Source organism: Elaeis guineensis, chromosome 12, assembly GCF_000442705.2.
Source record: "Elaeis guineensis isolate ETL-2024a chromosome 12, EG11, whole genome shotgun sequence".
Classification (NCBI taxonomy): domain Eukaryota; kingdom Viridiplantae; phylum Streptophyta; class Magnoliopsida; order Arecales; family Arecaceae; genus Elaeis; species Elaeis guineensis.
In genome coordinates this window covers 36,907,697-36,927,948 of record NC_026004.2, presented here as the reverse complement: position 1 = coordinate 36,927,948, position 20,252 = coordinate 36,907,697, and the positions used below count along the sequence as shown (strand labels likewise).

General features: G+C 36.0%; 1 protein-coding gene across 12 annotated transcripts in view; it reads right to left on the bottom strand.

Moving 5' to 3' along the window:
• Positions 1-229: 229 nt before the first annotated feature.
• The window catches only part of LOC105035011 (barley B recombinant-like protein D), a 58,069-nt gene continuing 38,046 nt past the window's right edge, over positions 230-20,252 (bottom strand). For 3 of the 12 annotated variants that reach the window (XM_073246600.1, XM_010910398.4, XM_073246601.1), the window contains 2 exons: positions 4,275-4,324; positions 230-1,518 (listed from right to left, as the gene is read on the bottom strand). In XM_073246600.1, the coding sequence (XP_073102701.1) occupies positions 553-1,518; positions 4,275-4,277 (969 nt within the window). In that variant the 5' untranslated portion in view covers positions 4,278-4,324 and the 3' untranslated portion in view covers positions 230-552. Of the gene's footprint in view, positions 1,549-3,772; positions 3,993-4,274; positions 4,325-14,913; positions 14,932-15,032; positions 15,051-16,192; positions 16,211-20,252 lie in introns of those variants that run through there. The other 9 variants (XM_073246598.1, XM_010910396.4, XM_073246599.1 and 6 more) reach the window with 8 other exon arrangements.

Genomic DNA, 20,252 nt, shown 5'->3' with positions numbered 1-20,252 from the left:
TAGGCATTCCTTTTGGAGATAAAATATTGAAGGAATCTAATCTTAATAATGGCCTCCCTGCAATCAAACTGCCAGGGTTTCAATATTCCCTGCTGTTAATCAGTTTTGAGAACAGTTTACAACTGTTCCCTCCACTAGCAAAAGAAAAAGGACTGAAGAAAAGAAAAGAAAATGAAAGCAGATCTGAAAACTAAAAAATGTCAGAAATAAGAAAGAAAAAAGACAAAACTGTTCAACTGGTCCAGCTAAATATTACCTCATGAAGTGAGCAAACAATTTTGCTAATCAGGGTGTTACAAGATCAGTTTTATACAATTGGCCTACTTCAAAGCATACCTTCCACCCTCTAGGAATCAATTTCCATTCTTAAGCCTCACTATTCAGGGTAGTGAAAAACAAAATATTCACATCCAAAAGGTACATAAGTGGAGAAAGCTAACATTTCTGTGGAATCATCTTCCTCCGAAAGAACAAAACACAGGCTTTCAGTCATTAGGGCTGGTCCTATTTGACCTATGGTAGCTACTTAAGTAGCACATCAAAGCTTCTACATCACTTAATGGTGATGTAGCGATTTGTCCCATGCTTAGCCCAATGGTCCTTAAGATCCACCGGCATTGACAGATCATGCCCCTCTGCTGCCAGCCGGCTGAGCAGCTTAATGAAAGCACCACCACTCATCTTCCGTCCTCCAACACGAGCATGGCGCTTATTCGGCATCACCGGAAGTGGATACACAGACAGTGTTGTGGTGCAGCATGAGGACTGCCACCCACCATTCCCCCACTTGTAGCATGGGTGGAACTTTCCTGTGCACGAGCATACAGGGACTGGCATGGTTGACTCATCGAATGAGACCTGGTTTAATCCCAGGTCTTGACCCTTCCACTGGTGCTTTGGCATGGAGACCTTGTTCAAATCCCCCCCACTGCCAACCTGTCCCTGACCCTTCCACTCACCATGGAACTTTGAAATACTAACCTGCTTGCTAAGATCATCACTACCATTCCTCTTGCTCTTCTTTTGTGACTTGGATGATTTCTTGGTTGGCATGGCTTGGACTCCATTCTCCTTCCTCATCCGTTTAGTTTTGTGTCTTTTTGAAACACTATCTACCACACTTGAAATTGGACATGCCTCAGTAATATGCATCTGTCTTTCATGATCATATGGAGCATCTGACAATTGTAGGGGTGAGGGATGAACATGTGGAAGGTGGTCATGATGCTTTGTCAGAGTAGTGCAACCAGGAGAACATCCATTTCCACCATTACCATTCACACCATTCTCTCGGGCACATTGAAGAGCAGCAATAGCATTGTCACGTCCCATGATGGCATTATTTCGCTCCATGATTGCAGCATCACGTTGGAGGATTGCCATATCTCGCTCAGCCAAAGCAGCTTTTTTCTCAGAGATGGCCAGGTTGCGTTCATGGATAGCACTGTCCCGCTCAGCCATGATGGCCATGAGCTTCATAGTTTGATGGTCCTTCATCTGATGTTGTGGCATCATCCACTACAATGTCATGCAAAGATTAGGACCATCCTACAAGAAGTGTAGCTAGGAAATCAAGGTATCATAATTTCACCCATCAATTGAAGGGAAGCAGGTACAGTGAAGAGAACCCAAAATGGGTGCTTTTGGTAAGCATCTCAATCTACCATGACTAATAGCATGCAATCATTTAAATGATTCAGCAGTCAAAGAAGAGGATTCAAGAATTTTACAATGCTCAACTAAAATAACACTTGCTAAATTACTCTGCCATCCTACAGAAAGTACAACATAATAAATTTAGATCATAACAAGTTTTTGATCAGTATCAATAAACAGAACTGAGAGAAGTGAATAAAAGAGCAGCAAAGATAAAAGGAAAACAGAATATTATAAAAAAAATACAATGGAAAGCATGCATCTATATTAGCTATATGTTCAAAAGACATCCACCTTAATATCCTGAATAGGTCAGTTGGCATGCATCATGTATAACCACATCACAAATTAATATGATACGTAGATTACTGAGAGAAAGAATCAGAAAAGCAGGCAATATCCACAGTCTTGCAGAGACAAAAGCATCAGGCAAGTTGTTGCTCTTTTTTCCCTTCAAGTCAGATTTGCTCCTTTTGTTGCTCCTTAAATTGATTTTGATGATTACAAAGCAGTTGAAGGGGTACTAATGATTTTCGCTTGAAAAAGACTTATTGCTCTTCAGAGGCAAAATCGTAATTTTACCAAAATCCTGATTTAAAAGCATCAAATGATAGAACAAAAGATTTGTGATCCATTGGTGAAAATTTTATTGTTTTTGGACTTGTATTTTGAAAGATATGCATGTTTGAAAATCATGAGTCGACCCATGAGTCGACTCATGGCACATGGGATGACTGGCACGCTGAAATTCCTGGCCGGCACAGACTTGGCACACCCTGTGAGTTGACCCATGAGTCGACCCCCTAGGCATGAGTCGACCCATGAGTCGACCCCTGTGACGGGATTTTTCCGCAACGGCTAGTTTTTAACCCGTTTTAAATGCTTTTAATGCTCATTTAATATGGTCTAACGGCTCTATTTCAGCCTAGAATATTTTTCACTATTTCTTGAAGCTATAAAAGGGACAAAAAGGTGGAAATCAAAAACAAGAATCAAGAAGAGAGATTTTGAAAAAAGAATTTCAAGCAAACTTTTCAGCCCTAAGCAAGAGCTCACTCAAAGCATTCAAGAAGCCTTTAATCCAAGCTCACCAACTCCTCAAGTGCACATTCAAGTCTCCAACCACCTTGAGGAAATCAAAAAGGGTCTTCTTCTTTTTGAGTAAAGTGTATTTAAAGCATCATACGCTCATTAAAGGAGCTTTCTTTGTACTTGTGCTATTCATTGTTATACTTTGATTGAGTTATTGTTTTTGTTTTGGAAGGGTTCCAAAACAAGGGAAGATTGATCCGAACCTTGAATCGGAGTGTATTGGGTTGGCTTGTACCCGGAAAATAAGTGGACTAGCTTGGGATAGCTAGAGTCGGAGTTTCCGACCTTTGTATTCGGGTTGAATACAAGATTAGTGGATTGAAATTTCCAAGTAGGAGCTTGGGGAGTGGATGTAGGTACAAAGTTGGCACCGAACCACTATAAATCCTTTTGTTTGTGGTGTGCCTAATTGCTCTTCTTTAACTCTTCATTATTCTCTTGTATTCTTGCTTTTAGCCATTAGCCTTGAATTAATTTTACTCTCCCTATTTATTTAGCTTTTGTCAAACATTTTTCATAAGTCATAAGTTAAGCTTAAAATTTTTAGAAACCCAATTCACTCCCCCTCTTGGGTTGCATAGCTGGGCAACACCTTTAATTCACTAAGAAAAATTAGAAAGAAGACCCATGCTGAAATGACTTGGCTATGGATAGTTCTGCTAATTCACAATAAAACAAGAAACCTTGGCAAAAGCATAAGAAGCACATAGTAAAGGTGAGGATGCTAGGGAGGCCATGCAGAGAACAAAGAAAAAGATGGTTATTAGCTCATCAGAACATAATTAAAGGTGCCGTAGATCTGACAAGCCATACAAGAACACATTGAGTACACCCTATACATGTATCATAAATTTTTAATGAATGTGACATTGGATCTATAAATTCCAGTTTTGAGCATAAAAAATTTTTGATCTTCTTATGTTAAATGTCAACCAACAATGGCAGCAGAGAGATGTAAGTCATAATATAGATAGTGGGTTTAGGGGAAATGATTTGAAATAATGTTCTTTCTTGGAGACGTAACCTTGCATTAAAGCTTATAGTGAAGTAGGAATTGATAACAACTACATCAACAAGACAAGGTTTGCTCATCATATTCAAGTGTTAATTGGTTAGGCAATTAACACTAACAAAAGCAGACAGCAGCATGATATGCGTTGCATCCCCTCAGTGTGAACCAATTTGAATTGATCCGGCTTGTGTCTTCCGTATTCTCTATGTCGACCGTCATCTATCTGCATTTGCTTTCAACAAGAAAGGAAGTGAAATGATTCAGATACCTGCTGAAGCATCAAAAGAGACCTAATCCAAAGAAGGGTGGAACAAAAAATATTTTCTGAAAAATGTTAGTTTGTTTCTTTTATTTCCAACAGGAAAAAGAGGACTGCAGCTGGAGCCAAAAGTCTGAGCAAGTTATGAAGGAAAATTAAACAAGAAGCATGGAGTAAAAATATCTTGAGTGTTTTTGGCTGGAACCAAAGAATATCCTTTGTAGTGTTTATTAAGGGCATAGTGCAGTCACTCACCATATCAGTCAGAAGTCAATGTCAGGCACCCGTCGATGCAAGACTGGATTCTGCAGAAAGAAAATCACTCAAATAATGCAACTAGTTGCCGCAAAAAATAACATTATCAGTTAAAAAACAAACATGTTGATATTACCAAGAACATATTCATAACCAGAAATGAACTAGACACCACTATGCATGAATTACAACATTTAAATCCAAAACAACTAAATATCAAATGATTTTAAGGTGCCTTCCCATGCATTAAATGATAACTCCACATATTATATACCATGGAATGATAATAATTCATTTAATTCATGATTTGGATGTATCTAAAGCTACTAAATTTTGGTTCGTACATATTAGGATGTATTGATGCTAAACCAACAAGCATCATAAACTTGCTTTGATTCCACAAAAATTGAATGGGAAAGCAGATGAAGCTGTTGACAACAGCATGAAGATAACTAGTATTCATATTTGAAGAATTTTTAAGCATCAAACAAGTACTCAAATGTGGAATAGGCTGCTAGAATGAAAACCAAAAGCAACTTGTGGATTTAATTCATTCATGCAGTTCTAGAGGTCTAATTCCAAACATCTTACAGATGAAGGAATGTATCTGCTACAAGAAAAATGGTCCAGTCATATAGGCACTTCAGAACAGAAATTAACATGTATAGAAACTGTAAAAAGTATGTCACTAATCTATCATCTAAAAGACATGCTAAAATGTTCTCATAGGCCTAAAAAAGGCACTAGAATCTAAATATTGAATATAGTCACTAAAAATATGGCTGAAAATGTATTGGACACGGATCAGATATCAATATAACTATATTCATATCCATTTTTACTTGACTACATATACAGATACATAGATTAATAGGATGCCAAAATTCATATCCATTATTGTTTTGATCCGATAAGGATACAAATCAGATATTGGTAGTACGATATAATATAGATAAAAATCAGATTTATTAAACTCGATGAATTACATAAAAGATTTCACTATGTGGAAGATAAATTAAGTTCAAGACATTAATATTGTCTCTTATTTTTCTTTGAAGTTCATGAGAGCTATAGAAGGTTAAATAGGATTGCAAGTAAAATTGGATGTTTGTATACAAATTGGATAATTGTTTAATCTATATCTGTATCCACTTTTCTTTCATAGATATGGATGCAAATACAGATATTATGGGACACCAAAATTTATATCCATATCCTGATTAATTTGGATATGGAAACGGATTTGGATGAATATTATCCAATCCATTGTCACCCCTAATTAGACATTCAAAATAACCAAACATGCCCTACAACATATCAGATAAGGAAAGACCAAAGCAATTTAACAGTTTTGCCTTAGACTTATTACCTTGGCAGGTTAGTTCAGCTACTTTTGACTTTTTTGTTTTTTGCAATTTCACATTTTTTTGATTACACTCTAAACATTAATTATTTGATAATAAAATTTAACAATTTGAAAAATGATAATGGGCAATTCAGCATGAAAATTCACATCATGGTTCACTGAACCAGACGGTTCGGGACATGCCAAACCATACCGAAAGCCAACCCGTGCGGTTTGATCGTTGGATTTGGAATGCCAGCGAAAATGAAGTGAAGGAGAAGGAAAGAGAGGAAGAGAGAAAGAGAAGAAAAAGGAAGGAGAGAGAGCCTAGCAGTGGCCCGTTGAGGCCGTCGGAGGGCCGCTGAGACTCTAGATCTCGATGGTCCTCCATGAGAGACTGAGGAGAGAGAGATAGAGAGAGGGGAAGGGAGGAGAGAGGGAGGAGAACGTGGCGGAGAGGTTGTTGGAGAGCCGCCGTGGCCATTGGACGGCCCAAAATCCCCCCGTGGCCGTCGGAGGGCCGCTGAGACTCTAGATCTCGATGGTCCTCCATGAGAGACTGAGGAGAGAGAGATAGAGAGAGGGGAAGGGAGGAGAGAGGGAGGAGAACGTGGCGGAGAGGTTGTTGGAGAGCCGTCGTGGCCATTGGACGGCCCAAAATCCCCCCGTGGCCGCTGCGGGGTTCTAAATGCTGGGCTTCGTCCCGGTTTTGTTCGATTTCATACAGTGAAGCATGCTAACCCATTGCCGGCTTTACTATATTGTCAGAATTTTTTAAAAAAACTGGACGAAATAGATGCTTTGCCTGCAGCTACCGCAGGGGGTTTTGGGCTGCCTGGCAGCCACAATGGCCACCTAGCGGTCTAGCGGTTCCCCTCCTTTCCCCTCTCTCTTCTCAGTTTCTCCCACGAAGGACCATAGAGCCTGGGAGGCCTCGATGGCCCTCCGACGATTTCAGCATCCCTTTGGTGTCCTCTGTGGCCCTCCAATGGCCACCACAGGCGTCTCCGGTGGCCACCCATTCCCTCCCTCCCTCTCTCTCCCTCTCTCTTTCTCTCTCTTTTCCTCCCCGATTCATCCCCCATTTTTGTGTCGGTTCGAGCTTATTACGGTATGATATAGAGGCGTACCAACTCGTACTGCCAACCGATCAACATGGGATCCGATTCCGAGTTGGTGATCCTTAATCCACATTATTGAGTTGCTCAACATCTTTAAACGTTGGTGCAAACAAAAAATCATAAGTTTTGAAGAATTCTAGCCTGCAAATTAAGCAAGTACAAAAATGAACATTATCAATTATTCTAGTGGCTAAAATACATGATCAGGTACATAAATTCAAAATCCACTTCAATGATCATGATCTGCATATTTAAAACACAAGTAGATTTGAATTCAATAGGTTTTGATGACATTACAGCAAAAATAGCATCATGCTATTAAAAACATCCATTTTTGCATCGGTTTAATGCTTAAGACCTTCAAAACCCATGATCTTTGGTTTCTAGGCATTTTTTGTGATGTAGATCATGTTCAAAAGTTTGGATCATCAAGTTGGATGTCCATCATTAAATCTAATATGCTAAATCTTTTGCTAAAAATTCAACATCTAGTGTGTTGCCAAACTAATTTATATCATCCAATATGTTTCCAAATTACATTCTATAACCACTGTTTTTTTACAATAAATCAAATAAGTTCAGATTAATAAATAAAGCCATTGTTTACAAGGACTTGCATTAATTAGATAAAAAAATGTCGACATCACGACTTAAATGCTACAATGTGGACTGGATGCAAGAGTGATTGTTGGGAATGGATATTCTATAAAAACACCTTCCAAGGAATTCCCAAAGCAAGTTCATTATCCTAGGCAGAAGACTCCTGCTGCTACCGTCACATCATGGACATGGGATAACATGAAACCAAATTTTGTACTATGCCATGTTCCTTAACAAAACCAAAGGCTATTTTGTTGATTGTATAAATATTCTTTTTAATTACAACAATGGGATAGAATATTCAGTACTTTTGATAGATTTGACTTATTATATTTTATGGCAATTGTCTATGTGATATAGAGCTATGATCAAGCTAGAAGTTGGTGAATCAAGTTACCAAGTTTTTGCTAAAACTCACATCTGAACATCAGTAAATCAAGGCACAACTTTTAGCGAGTAATATTCCTCATACATTCCATGATAACTGTGCTAGCCCAAAGCAATTTTGACTTGGTTGTACCTTCAACTTCTTCATTTCTAGCAAGTAATTATATATTTTCTCCTCAAACAGAAGAAACGACAAAGGCTAAGGTTGTGACCTTTGCAAAATGTAAGTAAAGCTATAGAGTTTGCATATCTAGGGAGGTTGTCATAGAGGGCATGGATAATGAATATCACTCATTAGGACCCCACTAGTTATACTGCCTACAAAGGTTGAATGAATTTGACAAAACTAATTAGGTGAATGAAGTGGTTTTATACCATGCTAATGATGAAGAGAATCTGCCCCCGATGACAAGAAAAGGTTTGTTTAGTGGTTTCAATAGTTTCAAGTGACTTCATTTTTTCAAATCAACCTTAAATCACTTTAGAACTAGTGTAGCCAATGAGAAAAGGAACTAACTTTAATTGTTTGGGATCAATTAATTTCAGACTTTGTCCAATTAATATGGAGAAGAAATTGCAGAAATAACCTATTTAATATTGAGAGGAAAGAAATAGATAGAGAGGAGAAAAAAGAAATATGATAGAGATCTAGGGAAGTAAGAGAATAAAATCTGAAAAATACCTGCTCCAAGAGAACAAGGAAAGTTGCATATATTCTCTAGATAATGTTTGTTTCTCTTAGAAAGCACAAGACCACATATAAATAGAAAACCATAAATAGATAAAAGTGAAATACTTAAAATACTCTCTGAACTAGTGCCTATACTAAGGTAATAAAGAAATGATAAAGAGATCCATGATGGCACATGAACCCCCAAGAGAACTGGGACATCCATCAGTCCAATAATGCAACACATTTTATAATTTGGTGACATGGTGATATAACCCAGCATGGGTAGGACTTCTGATTATTTGACAAAAAGATCAAATCCAATTTAGTTCTGCTGTCAATTTGAGCTTTGATGCCAAATTATTGCAGAAACTTGCTGCAGTTCTCATTTTGTCAGAAACAGCAGTAAATAGGTGCATTAAGTCATGTCTAAGCAACATTTGCCTTCTATTAATTCATTTTTCTATGATATGACAGCTAAGTTGCAAGAGATAGAAAAGCGTGGAAAAAAAAAAGACAACAAATGAAGAGGGATAAGAAAAAAGTTGAATGCTTCTCTGCCTCTTCGTTTCTTTACTTTTAAACAGGAAAAATAGGGAAATGCCGCAAATCGCTCAAATTGATTTCATTGGAAATCAAGAGATTTTAACCAGATTTAAGATAATCCAAGTTTCCCTCTCTCATTTTTTTGGACAAAAATCGGCAATAAAGAAAAAAATAAAAAAAAATTATGCTAAAATTTTTTATTTCGATATGATTTCATTATATGTTGTAGATCTTTAGAAGATCTACACGATGACGCTAAAATTATTAATTTTTATTAACTATATATTTTTAAAATTAAAAATCTTTTAGAATAAAATTATTAAAAAATAAAATTCAAAAAATAACTGTAAAATCGGAATATTATTTAGGATGATTCAAGCTACTTTCAGCATAAAATTAGTATCCGTTTATAAAGATTTTGATGCATGATGTGCATAATAGCATAGGCCTAATTTTGAATAAAATTAAAAAATAAATAATATTTAATATATGTTCATGAGCTTAGAAAAAAATATATAGCATCCATGATATGTTTCTACTTGTATCTAAGCTCAAATAAATTTTTAAAATTTTTAAAATTAAAAAATATTTTTAATTAATAAATAATAAAAATATAATTAATTTAAAAATATATAAAATTAGTACTACATTTTAGCTGATTTAGAAGTATTATTTAAAGCACAAAATGTATTTGAAGTATTATTACACCTATAGAAATGAATCCGAGTGACATCGGTAGGGACCATGGCGAGATGCTTTTCGCTCAGTACCACTAGAGATGCAAATGATGCAACATGGAGTTCAAGGGAGGGGTGATTAGGTTGAAGTAGTAGTTAGCTGGTGGTTACTCTGATGTAGTTATATGCCGAAAATACCTAAAGAGGTCCGGCAGCTGACGAAGAAATACTTCACTGATTTCAAAACAATGAAGGAGATAGCAAAACAGAACAGGACAGAGATGGACCACTAGGCTATAGAGCCACTTTCCTCTCACTTCAGAGAATCAGAGTCCTCCACTCCAAATGACAAGACAGATTGAGACTACCATTCCAACAAATCTAGATGATCAATACCAGCTGGAGGAGATGGTCAGATATAAAGGACGATTTTGACCATCAAATTATGAATTGAGGTCCGACTCTGCAACTGCTAAGGAAAAGTCCAAGTTCAGGACTTTTCCAGTCAAGAAGACCTTCAATAAAGGTAGACATAATATTTCATCTATGCTGAAGACTTTTGATAGTAGGAGGAAGTCCTCCAGGGAGATTCAGCAAAAACCACCATCTATGACTTGGATCCATCGACTTTCTTCAACAAAAATTTAAAGTAATAGAAGATTGATAGTATACTGAAAAAAATAAGAAGAAAGATATGCGGTGAGCTATTGGATCATGATTTTATTTCAACCACATTCCAACGAATGCAGCAAGCAACACATACTATCGCTTTGCCATTTCAGTTATACAGATTGCCGGCCCAGATATAGATCCTCCAAAATCTAGGAACATTTATGGTGAGTGTCTTGACAACAAAGAAAATTTGCAAACATGAATTTTTTCTTACAAGAATAAATAACCCACATACGGACTAACAGTGATGTATCATAGTTAAACCGGTCCTATCAGATGGAGCATCATCAACTTCTTGCTATATTGTGGTGAAAAAATATTTTTTCACAAATCAATTGATATTTTAAATAAGGTGTATGACGCCATGTACATCCTGAGACTGATGAAGGTGATTAATGCGGTAGGAGAGAAAAATATCGTACAAATCATCACAAATAATAGGTCGTAATATAAGGCCGTCGAAGGGTTGTTGATGGGATGACGACCATATATTTACTAGATCCCATCTACTGTACATTTCATCGACTTCATGTTGATGGATATTAGAAAGCTTCATAAAGTGCAGCAGACAGTAAATTCAGTACAGACTATTACTAGATTCATCTACAATAATACATGGATTCTATCACTAATGCAAATATATATTAAGAAAAAAATCTTGAGATCATATATCACATGGTTTGCTACAAACTATATAGCTCTTAATAGCCTTCTGAAAAAGAAAATAGCCTTTCATCAGATGTTTGTTAGTGTCGAATGATAGAAGAGCAAATATGCGAGGGCTAGCACTAACGGAAGTCATGTGAAGAACTTGGTGATAAATCAATCATTCTGACAACAGATCGATAAGATAGTGAAGACTATCAAACCATTATATGAGATGCTTCAAACTGTGAACAGTGAAAGATACCCCCAGATGAGCTTCTTATATTATATGATGAAGTAGACAATGAAATAGATCAGTGAGATGGATCCAACACATACCCAAGAATACATCAGCATCGAGCAACAATGAGACCAGATGGATAAAAACTAGCATCTAGCAGATAAGCATGAAATCAAGAATCCTTAGAAAATTCTTTTACTCTTATATTTGTATAAATTTACTTAATCATTTATGAAATTTATCTGTAACTTATTATCTGAATCCGAGATTCCAGTACATCATACTTGGGATGAATATGGATAACGAGCTTTTGAGTATTCTCTGTAATGTGATATATAAGATAGTGCCTGATCCAACAATCGCAGCTATGTGTCTGCAAGAGGTATGTTAGGTTAACTGAGGTGTGAGCATTTAATTGAATCGAATCTTCAATTAGTAACATATTTTTAACAAATATATTTTCCATAAACGAAACAGTTTAGAGAGAGATGAACAACTTTAGACTCTCATTAACTGTCATAAGCAAAATAAATGATGAATCCAGATAAATTAGATATTAATAACGATAAGATTTTGTTGACATTACATACCTACTAAGTTCATGCAATCTGATCATAATTTTACTTAATATTTTTGTAGTTGAATGCTAGATTTATTTTGGATAGTCGATAAATAATTTGAAAGATGTGACTATCCACATCTTCTCACAAATGGTCTCTTCTAGTGGCTGTGAGTGCAATTGGTCAACTTTCGTCCTCATCCATAGCAAGCAGAGAAATCGCCTAGTACAAAGGCACCTCAATCATCTTGTATATGTTCACTATAATCTGAGGTTGTGGCTAAAAGATACCGAGGAAGTATAGTTGAAGTAAACGGATCCGACAATGGATGATTATACTCTTGATGACAAGGATCAGATGATCTGATAGACCAGCAGTAAGAGCCAAAGCTTGATGAGTTGGAATCCCCTCTATGACCAGTCAGTTTGGTAGCTAGTGAGATTACGATGAATCCAGAGTAATGGATAGATAAAGATATTCCACATAAGGTTCTAACTGATCTAGCACAGCTTGAAAGGCCACAGAAGAATCATTCATCATGTGACTCCATATCTGAGATATTCTTCTAGAGATTTGAGCAAGAAATATTTAGACGAGACTAGTAATCTCAATCAGAAAAAAGACATCCATCCTTCCAGGCACAACAAAGTCAGTCACAGAGGAGCATAAGAGGAGATCAAGTAACTGTTCAACGAAAAGACAGAAAAATAAAAAATAGTTGTAGCCCCGATCAAGAGTAGAGTCAACTCACTCAGATTCAGAGATCAAAGAGAGTGATGACATTTTTGATGGTCATGGATCTGATTGCCAGGGAGGGAGTGGAGGACAAAAGATCACCATTCTCGAGTGCAGTCACAGGATGGTCTGTAATTCATCGATGAATCTCAGTATATGCATGCCACACAGAATAGGGATCACGGTGCACGAGCTAATGGAGCCCGCGAGGATTCAATTTCATATAAACGATGGGCCCCTAAAGATTGTTTAGCATATGATGCAACTACAGATAGAAATAGCACATGGAGTGGAATCCATAGATGTATTAGGTTCATCCTCGTATTATGAATCTTATTATCGTAAATAGTTTATGATCCATATAGATATGGATATGGTGCATACACATCATCCTCCAAAGCCTACAATCCTATGCGGTCCACAGCATCTTATGGATCAAATTTTTCCATCAGTATATTTGGATGGACCCCTCCACAGCTGTACTATCAATCTAAGGATACCTTTCAGAGCCAGAGCTTGAGCAAGAGATCTGAGATGTCTTACAATCCAAAACAGATGCCTTATGGGATTAGCGATCAAGACTACAATGCCACTTGGTTAGAGGGCTGAATTGTTCTCTCTGATTAAATGAACAATCCAAATATCCACGAACATCATCGACGTTTGACGAAAAACCAGATTAGTAGATTTTAAGGTTAGTAAATTGTACTTTATACTTTAAATACATTTAATACATTGTTTTAGATTTCTTTTATTTTATTTCAGAGTGATAGACATATTATATAACATAAATAAACATTAAGTTGGATCTAAAATCATTCAAAAATAAAAAAAATGATTGGATTGAAAAGAAACTGAAAAAAATAAAAAAAATATGCCAATATGAAATCGACATGCAAAACCGTATCGAGTGTCAGTATGATACGGAACTGCTACCATACCGAACCAAACAGAAAATAGTACTGGTCCAGATATCAGTTCCAAAAATCTTGCTTTCAACTTAAAATGCACAAATAGGAAGCAAATATATGAGATACAGGTAAAACACAATGAAACCTTGGGTAGAACATATATATCAGCTTGGCAAAATATCAAAAGACTATTGCTCATAAGAAAAAGGAGATGAAACAATCCCAAAGAAGCTAAAGTAGACTGATAAGAGTATCTAGTGGACTTAAGAAGTTGACAAGGATAAAACCAACATAGGGAAAACTCATGCCAATGAGATTCTATGATAATTTTATTTCATGTTAAAAGATGAGCCACATTAACTAGTAACTGGCAAGGAAAGCTATGCAAATTGGCTCACATATACCCCAAAGCTATATTATAAAATCACAACATTCTACTCTTTTGCTACCTAGGTTACTTTAGTTGCTATCCACTGTGAAATAGTAAATTTCTTGAACATTCAAAACAAAGGGAAAAAAACAATTCTATGCAACACCTGAAGTCATAGTAAATGTGCCAACATCAGATGAGCATATGTAGTTTATGTCATGGTCACAGTCATACTGTTTGATTGGAATCTAATTGACAACAGCTTGAGAGAGAAATTGGCTGGCTGATTTCCCTGCAAACTATGCAGCAGGAACCAGAGACAAAAACATTTGGAGCATGGATTATCCTATAGGACCGATGCTTTTTGTTAATGCGGATGCAATTGGTTGTTCGTTCCCTTGTGCTTGATTAGGTCCTCAGCATTGTACCACCGGGGGGAAAAATCCAGTCAAAAAAGCTCAGATAAGTCAACATTATATAAATTTAAGTTGTAAAGAAAAATACTTACATGACAACTAGGTTAGGTTGAGTAAATGTTATTATGTTACAAGCCCTTAAGGACAGCATTCAATCAAATGTTAAATTTTGGATATCAAGTTTTAAGACAAGACATGAGAAACACATTACTCAACCAAAATTCCTTCAACTTATATCTCGCACAAGCAGAAAAACCATGGATTTGTTAAAAGAAGTTTACTAGATCATTTGATGAATGGAAAAAAATAAATTACAAGACCATTCTTATATAGATTTTTCAATATACAAATTCAACATCAACCACCTTGAAGTGGTTCACAATTGCCACTTCCTTGTTTATCATGAATAACAAAAACTTCCAACCAAATAAAGTTGAATTAAGAGGAAATACTAAAATTAGGGAAGGAAATTTAAGGAGATTGATCAGGTCAGATGCATCAAGGTGAGGATAATAGGATACCTTAAAAGATGAGTAAATTAAAGAAGGATGAAGATGTTAATTTATTTTTGGGTAAGGACGAAGATGTTAGTTTCAAACACTGTTAAATGACGATCCTATTCAAGAAAGTTTTACTAAAAAGATAATAAACAAGGCGCCAAGGTTCTCTTCATACAATTCGTGTAATTGAGGTATAGGTAGAAAGGATGGGAAAGAGCAAGGCACTACGGTCAGATGAATTACCTATTAAGGTTTGGAAAATTCATAGGAGTTACCCGGCTATCTTGGCTTACCAACTTTGTCAATGAGGTTCAGAAGACCATGAAAATGCCCAATAATTTGGAGGAAAAGTATCATGGTACCTATGCATAAAAGAAACATTGATGCCCAGTACTGCTGCAACGAGTGGGGAATCAAACCTGTAAGTCACACTATGAAGTTATGGGAAATGATAACTAAACAAAGTTAAGGGAAAAATAAAAAACTATCTCAAAGAATCAATTTGGATTTATGTCGTGAAGGACAATGAAGATACTAGCTTCTTACTTAGGAAATTGACAGAAAGATGCAGAGAAAGGAATAAAATGATCTAGAATATGTTCCTTATAGACATGAAAGAAACTGGGTAGGCCCTAAATATGTATAAATAGTATATTAACTGATATAGAAGTTGGAGCTGTGTCATGTGTTGGTAGTTGTCGTGATGGACCTATGGCTAATATCTAGGAAGATTTACTACATTCCGCCACTCAAAAATAATATATTGTTTTTTAATCAATTAAGAATTCAATTTGTAAAATACTTTAATATAGTAGTTCCCTTAATTGCTTCTATTACTAGATGTACTTTTGTCATTAGTTGTACTTCTGTTATTAGCTTTAGTACAAGGGTATTTTTCTCATCATATACCCATGTTTAGTGGTTGCCCTATTTTTATAAAATAAGAGAAGAGTGTCTGCTTAGATCAGGGACTTAACAACTCATATCTATTTTATTTTCCATCAACCCTTCTTATTTCTTAGTTTCTTTGCTCTTTCTTATATCTATATTTCTTGCTCCCTAATAAAGATCATCTAGGTTTCCATTGTTCAAGGAGATAACGATAGAATAAAGAACATGGCTGCTAGCTAGTCTTTGTAGATATTGGATCTATATCTAACAAAGTTATATAAACCTAGATCCAATAAGATTAAGTCAAGGATTCAAGACCTAGTACTGAAACATGTCCTAGTCTGGTGCCGAGTTAGCATTGTTTAACTTACCAATTGACCCTAAAATCCTAAGTTAATAGGGAAAGGATTAAATGTATATCAGGCTTAACACCCACTGCCTTCACATGCGGCCTGGAACACACATGGAGGGATAACCGAGTCAGAGACAATCAGAAATCAAGATACTAGATAATAGAGGAAAATTAAATAAATAACTAAACTAGGGCAATTCATCATGAAAAACCAATCCAAAAATTTGAGTTGATAGGTAGATGGGTCCATGAGTACTTAAACACCACATAGGTTCCTACCTCTTTTGATATGGGACTATTTCTCAATATCCAATCTTATGTGTAGAGCCCGATGGATGCAACCTGGAGCAAGGGCTGATACGTGGATTAAAGCGAGATCATGAAGTAAGCTCCAATACCATCTTAACTTGCAACCAAATCCAAAAGCTTAAGATGTTAGGGAAGGGGTCAATAATATATATCAAGCTTTAACAATTCAAACTTGTGATCTCCAACAAACCTGAGCTCTCGTACCATGTTAATCAACCAAATGATGAAGGAATACCACAAAAATGATAAGTTCCATTTTTTGAGATCTGTTATACAAAATAATTGAGAGATAGATGAAAATATATGTAACAGAATTAGAAATGGTTGAATGAAACCAAGAGATGCTTCAAGGGCATACCTTGGTGATCTAAAGGGAAATTTTACAGGATAGCAATAAATCGGCCCCTATTTGCTCTATCACACTATTTCTTAGTGTGGCTTGCCATAGGTAAGGTTTATCCTGACCAGAAAGAGCGGTTCTGCAACTATGCCATTCTGGGAGACGACATAGTCATAATAGAAGGTAAGGTAGCTCAGGCATACTCACAGTTGTTAGACAAGCTGGGTGTGACAATATCCACTCAGAAAAGTTTGACTTCTAAGAGGGGTTGTCTCCAGTTCGCCAAGCGTTTCATAGTCCATGGTGAGCACAAGGATTTTTCACCTATCTCTTCATGCGGCAATGTTGACGCACCACCCTTAGGGCCGCGAGTTTTGTTTAGGAAACGAGCTCAGAAGACTGAAGTTTATGAAAGAAGTCACTAACGGAAGATAATAGGTTTAGTATAGTTGTCAAATCCAATCCAACTTGTACTATAATGTTTTCACATAAAAGTGCAAAAGAGATTCAACGCCCTAGTTCTCACTCAACAGTAGACCAATCCATGAGGAATGCTCATGGGCTACCATCAGACTGTGAATGCACAAGAGTGAGAGACAGACTGATGATGAGCTGCACATGAGACAGAGAGAGTTGTTCTCAATATTTTATAGTTAGAAGAATGTTTGGGAATAAAGAGGGATCAAAGAATCAAGTGTAACAAAAATAAGCATGTCAAGATGGATATGTGCAGATATAGCTTGGAATAGGAATAATTGGTGAATGAAGATCCATAAGGCTAACTCCAAATAGTTAGCATATAAGGCTAGATAGTTATGGTTATGGCTTATAACTATGGTTTCTATTCCAAGACCAACAAAAATTTTCTATTCCAAGACCATCAAAAATTTCTCTATGATATAGAAACAAGCTATGAGACATTGATTCAGAGAAGAGGCAAAAGACCATAAAAGACAACCTCATGTCCACTCTCTCTAACCCCAAACCACATGTTGTTCTAAAGAAAACAACAAAATCATCTGATCGGTAGTTCTATCCCCATTGTTTAGCATAATTCCAACAATTTCTAGTTCTAAAAACTAACACCCATTTAACTAAATGATGTACAATGCAACAATTCAACAAACTTCTGTACAAGCTCCCTTCAATAAAATAATGCACAAATTTCAATTAATCAGCCCTTTAAGCATATTAGCTCCATTAAATAAGCTAGTCAAAATGTCAACTCTCCACTAGCTCCTCTCTGAAAAGTAATATTAAATTAAAATCTCTACAATCATGAGTAGGGCTAGAACCAGAACCTAACCACTAGGGGGGCGGGGTGGTTCGAGTCATGTAAAAAGTATAAAAACATTTCTTAAGAGCAATATCAATTTTTTTTAGAAAAAGTGATATTGCTATTAAATAAAATTGATATTTTAGAGGGTGAGTCTTAACATAATGGTAAGGTTCTCCATTTTGACTTGAAGGTCACAGGCCACAAAAATAGCCTCTTTGCACTCGGGGTTAAGTTTGCATACATATGACTCTCCCCAAACCCTGCAATGATGGGAGCCTCATGCGTTGAGCCACCCGTTTTAATATCAATTTTTATCTAATAAAATATCTAGTTTTTGAAAAGAGTTGTGATCGATGAACTTTACACTTCTAATGCTAGCCATTAATCAAAACCAATTATAGATTTTTTTGAAAAAAGTATGATGCAATGCAGTTGGAGTATTCAGGAGGTGAAGCACTCATCTCTCTCCTTGGATGGATAAACGGAAAAATTGATGAATAATGAGAAAAGTTTTATATAAGATTCTTAAACAAGGGTTGAGAATTGAGACTCAAGCCTCTTTACTTGAGAACATGAATGATCTATCAATAAAAAAAATAAAATAAAATAAAATAGAAGAAAAAATCATAGTAAGATCATTGATAGAAAAGGATCAATGAAGAAAACATTTTTTTGGATCCGAAGGTACTAAAGCCAGAAAATGACATGCTATGTTGGAGTTCCAGGCCTTTTGGCTTTTACTCTTCAGGTTTTTTATTTTCTCTGGTTTGATTTTATCGAATAGGGTCCTAACTCTTAGGGTCAACAACTTTAAAACTAGAATGTCAAAACAGCAGTCGTTACATAAGTTTTGGCATGGGATGGAGCCTTTGAAAATTGATCTTTCTTAAATTGCATGCATCAACTTTTACCCTTAAAAATTATACTCCCAAAGTTAGACAATACAACATAAAATTCTTCTTGAATTTTCAACTTGTCAACTAAAACATTGGCACCAACATCTTTCCTTTAAGAAATATATCACCAAAGTTCCATAATCCACCATAAAAATTCTTCTTGCCTTTTTAACTCATCAACCAAAATTCTAGTTCCCATTTTTTATAGAAGTTCAATTATATAAGAAAACAGAAAGCACACATAAATCCAATAATGTGTAACTATATCATGCTTTCACCTGTCATACTAATACCCTTTTTTATAATTTTATTCCACTTCCAAATCATGTTAGATCAGGTTGCCAAACAAGTTATCCTAAATTCTGAAATCCCCAAAATTTCACAAACCCAAGATTGCAGTACAACCTATGGCCCATAAAGATTGGCTCCCTATGAGCAAACATAAAGCATATCATAAGTTATAGAGAATCTTCAAGTGGTTATGCTGGTTGCCAAATAAGAACAAGCTGAAGTAGAAAACAAAATAAGTACTTAGAAATCACAAAAACGGACAGGCAACATATGATATGATGGTCAAGATTAATTTGGAAGGAGAGAATAGTTTATAATCTATGGGGTTGGGATTGAGAAAATTGAAAAGCAAAGCAAATCCAGTATAATATGTATGAAAGTTCCTCGTTTTTGATTCCTACAAATTAACAATTCTCAGAAACTCACTTTTATTGAAAACTTAAGGTGATAAGAAGAAGCATAGAAACTAAATATTTGAAACACCTTTATAAGAAATTAACCCATCAATTCACCAACTTAAAAAAAAAGAAGAAAAAAAAAATGCAACAAAGATGGTCATACTAAGAAAACTACAAAGATAATGTTGTAAGTAAAAGAACCAGTGCCACATACATCGCAACTCAGCCAAACAAATGGAAAATAATCATCAAGAAGAGTTTATAGTTTGTTTCTTTCAGCCCATATAACAAGAGAATTTCTCTTTGAGCTTTCAACAATTTCATAAGCTCTATCAGTTCTTCGTATTTTAAATTGCTGAAAATATACTTCTTGTTTCTCCAAACCCAAGCTGTGATAGAATCATAGAATGGTGATATTCCCACATCGAATGGGGAAGGGACCTTAGTGGTGCTCATATACTCATGGGCCCATTCACCAACTAACTTAAGCATTTGGGTTGGACTTCAACATGGTATCAAAGCCTGTGATCCTCTTGCAAACTGGTCCTTCAAGACTTTCACTTTCAATCCATGTATTGCCTCTCTTCACATTTTGTCTCTCCTTGGGCACCACATGTGTGACAAAGTACTGAAAGAGTGGGGCACAACATGTGGCGGGGTATTGAGAGAGCGGTAACAATCCTACATTGGATAGGGAAAGGACCTTAGCGATGTTCATATACTCATGGCCCATTCACCTACTAGCTTAAGTGCTTAGGTTGGACTGCAACACAAACAATCAGCTATCCTGATATTCTCACTGGCATCCAACTTTAAAAAAAGTACA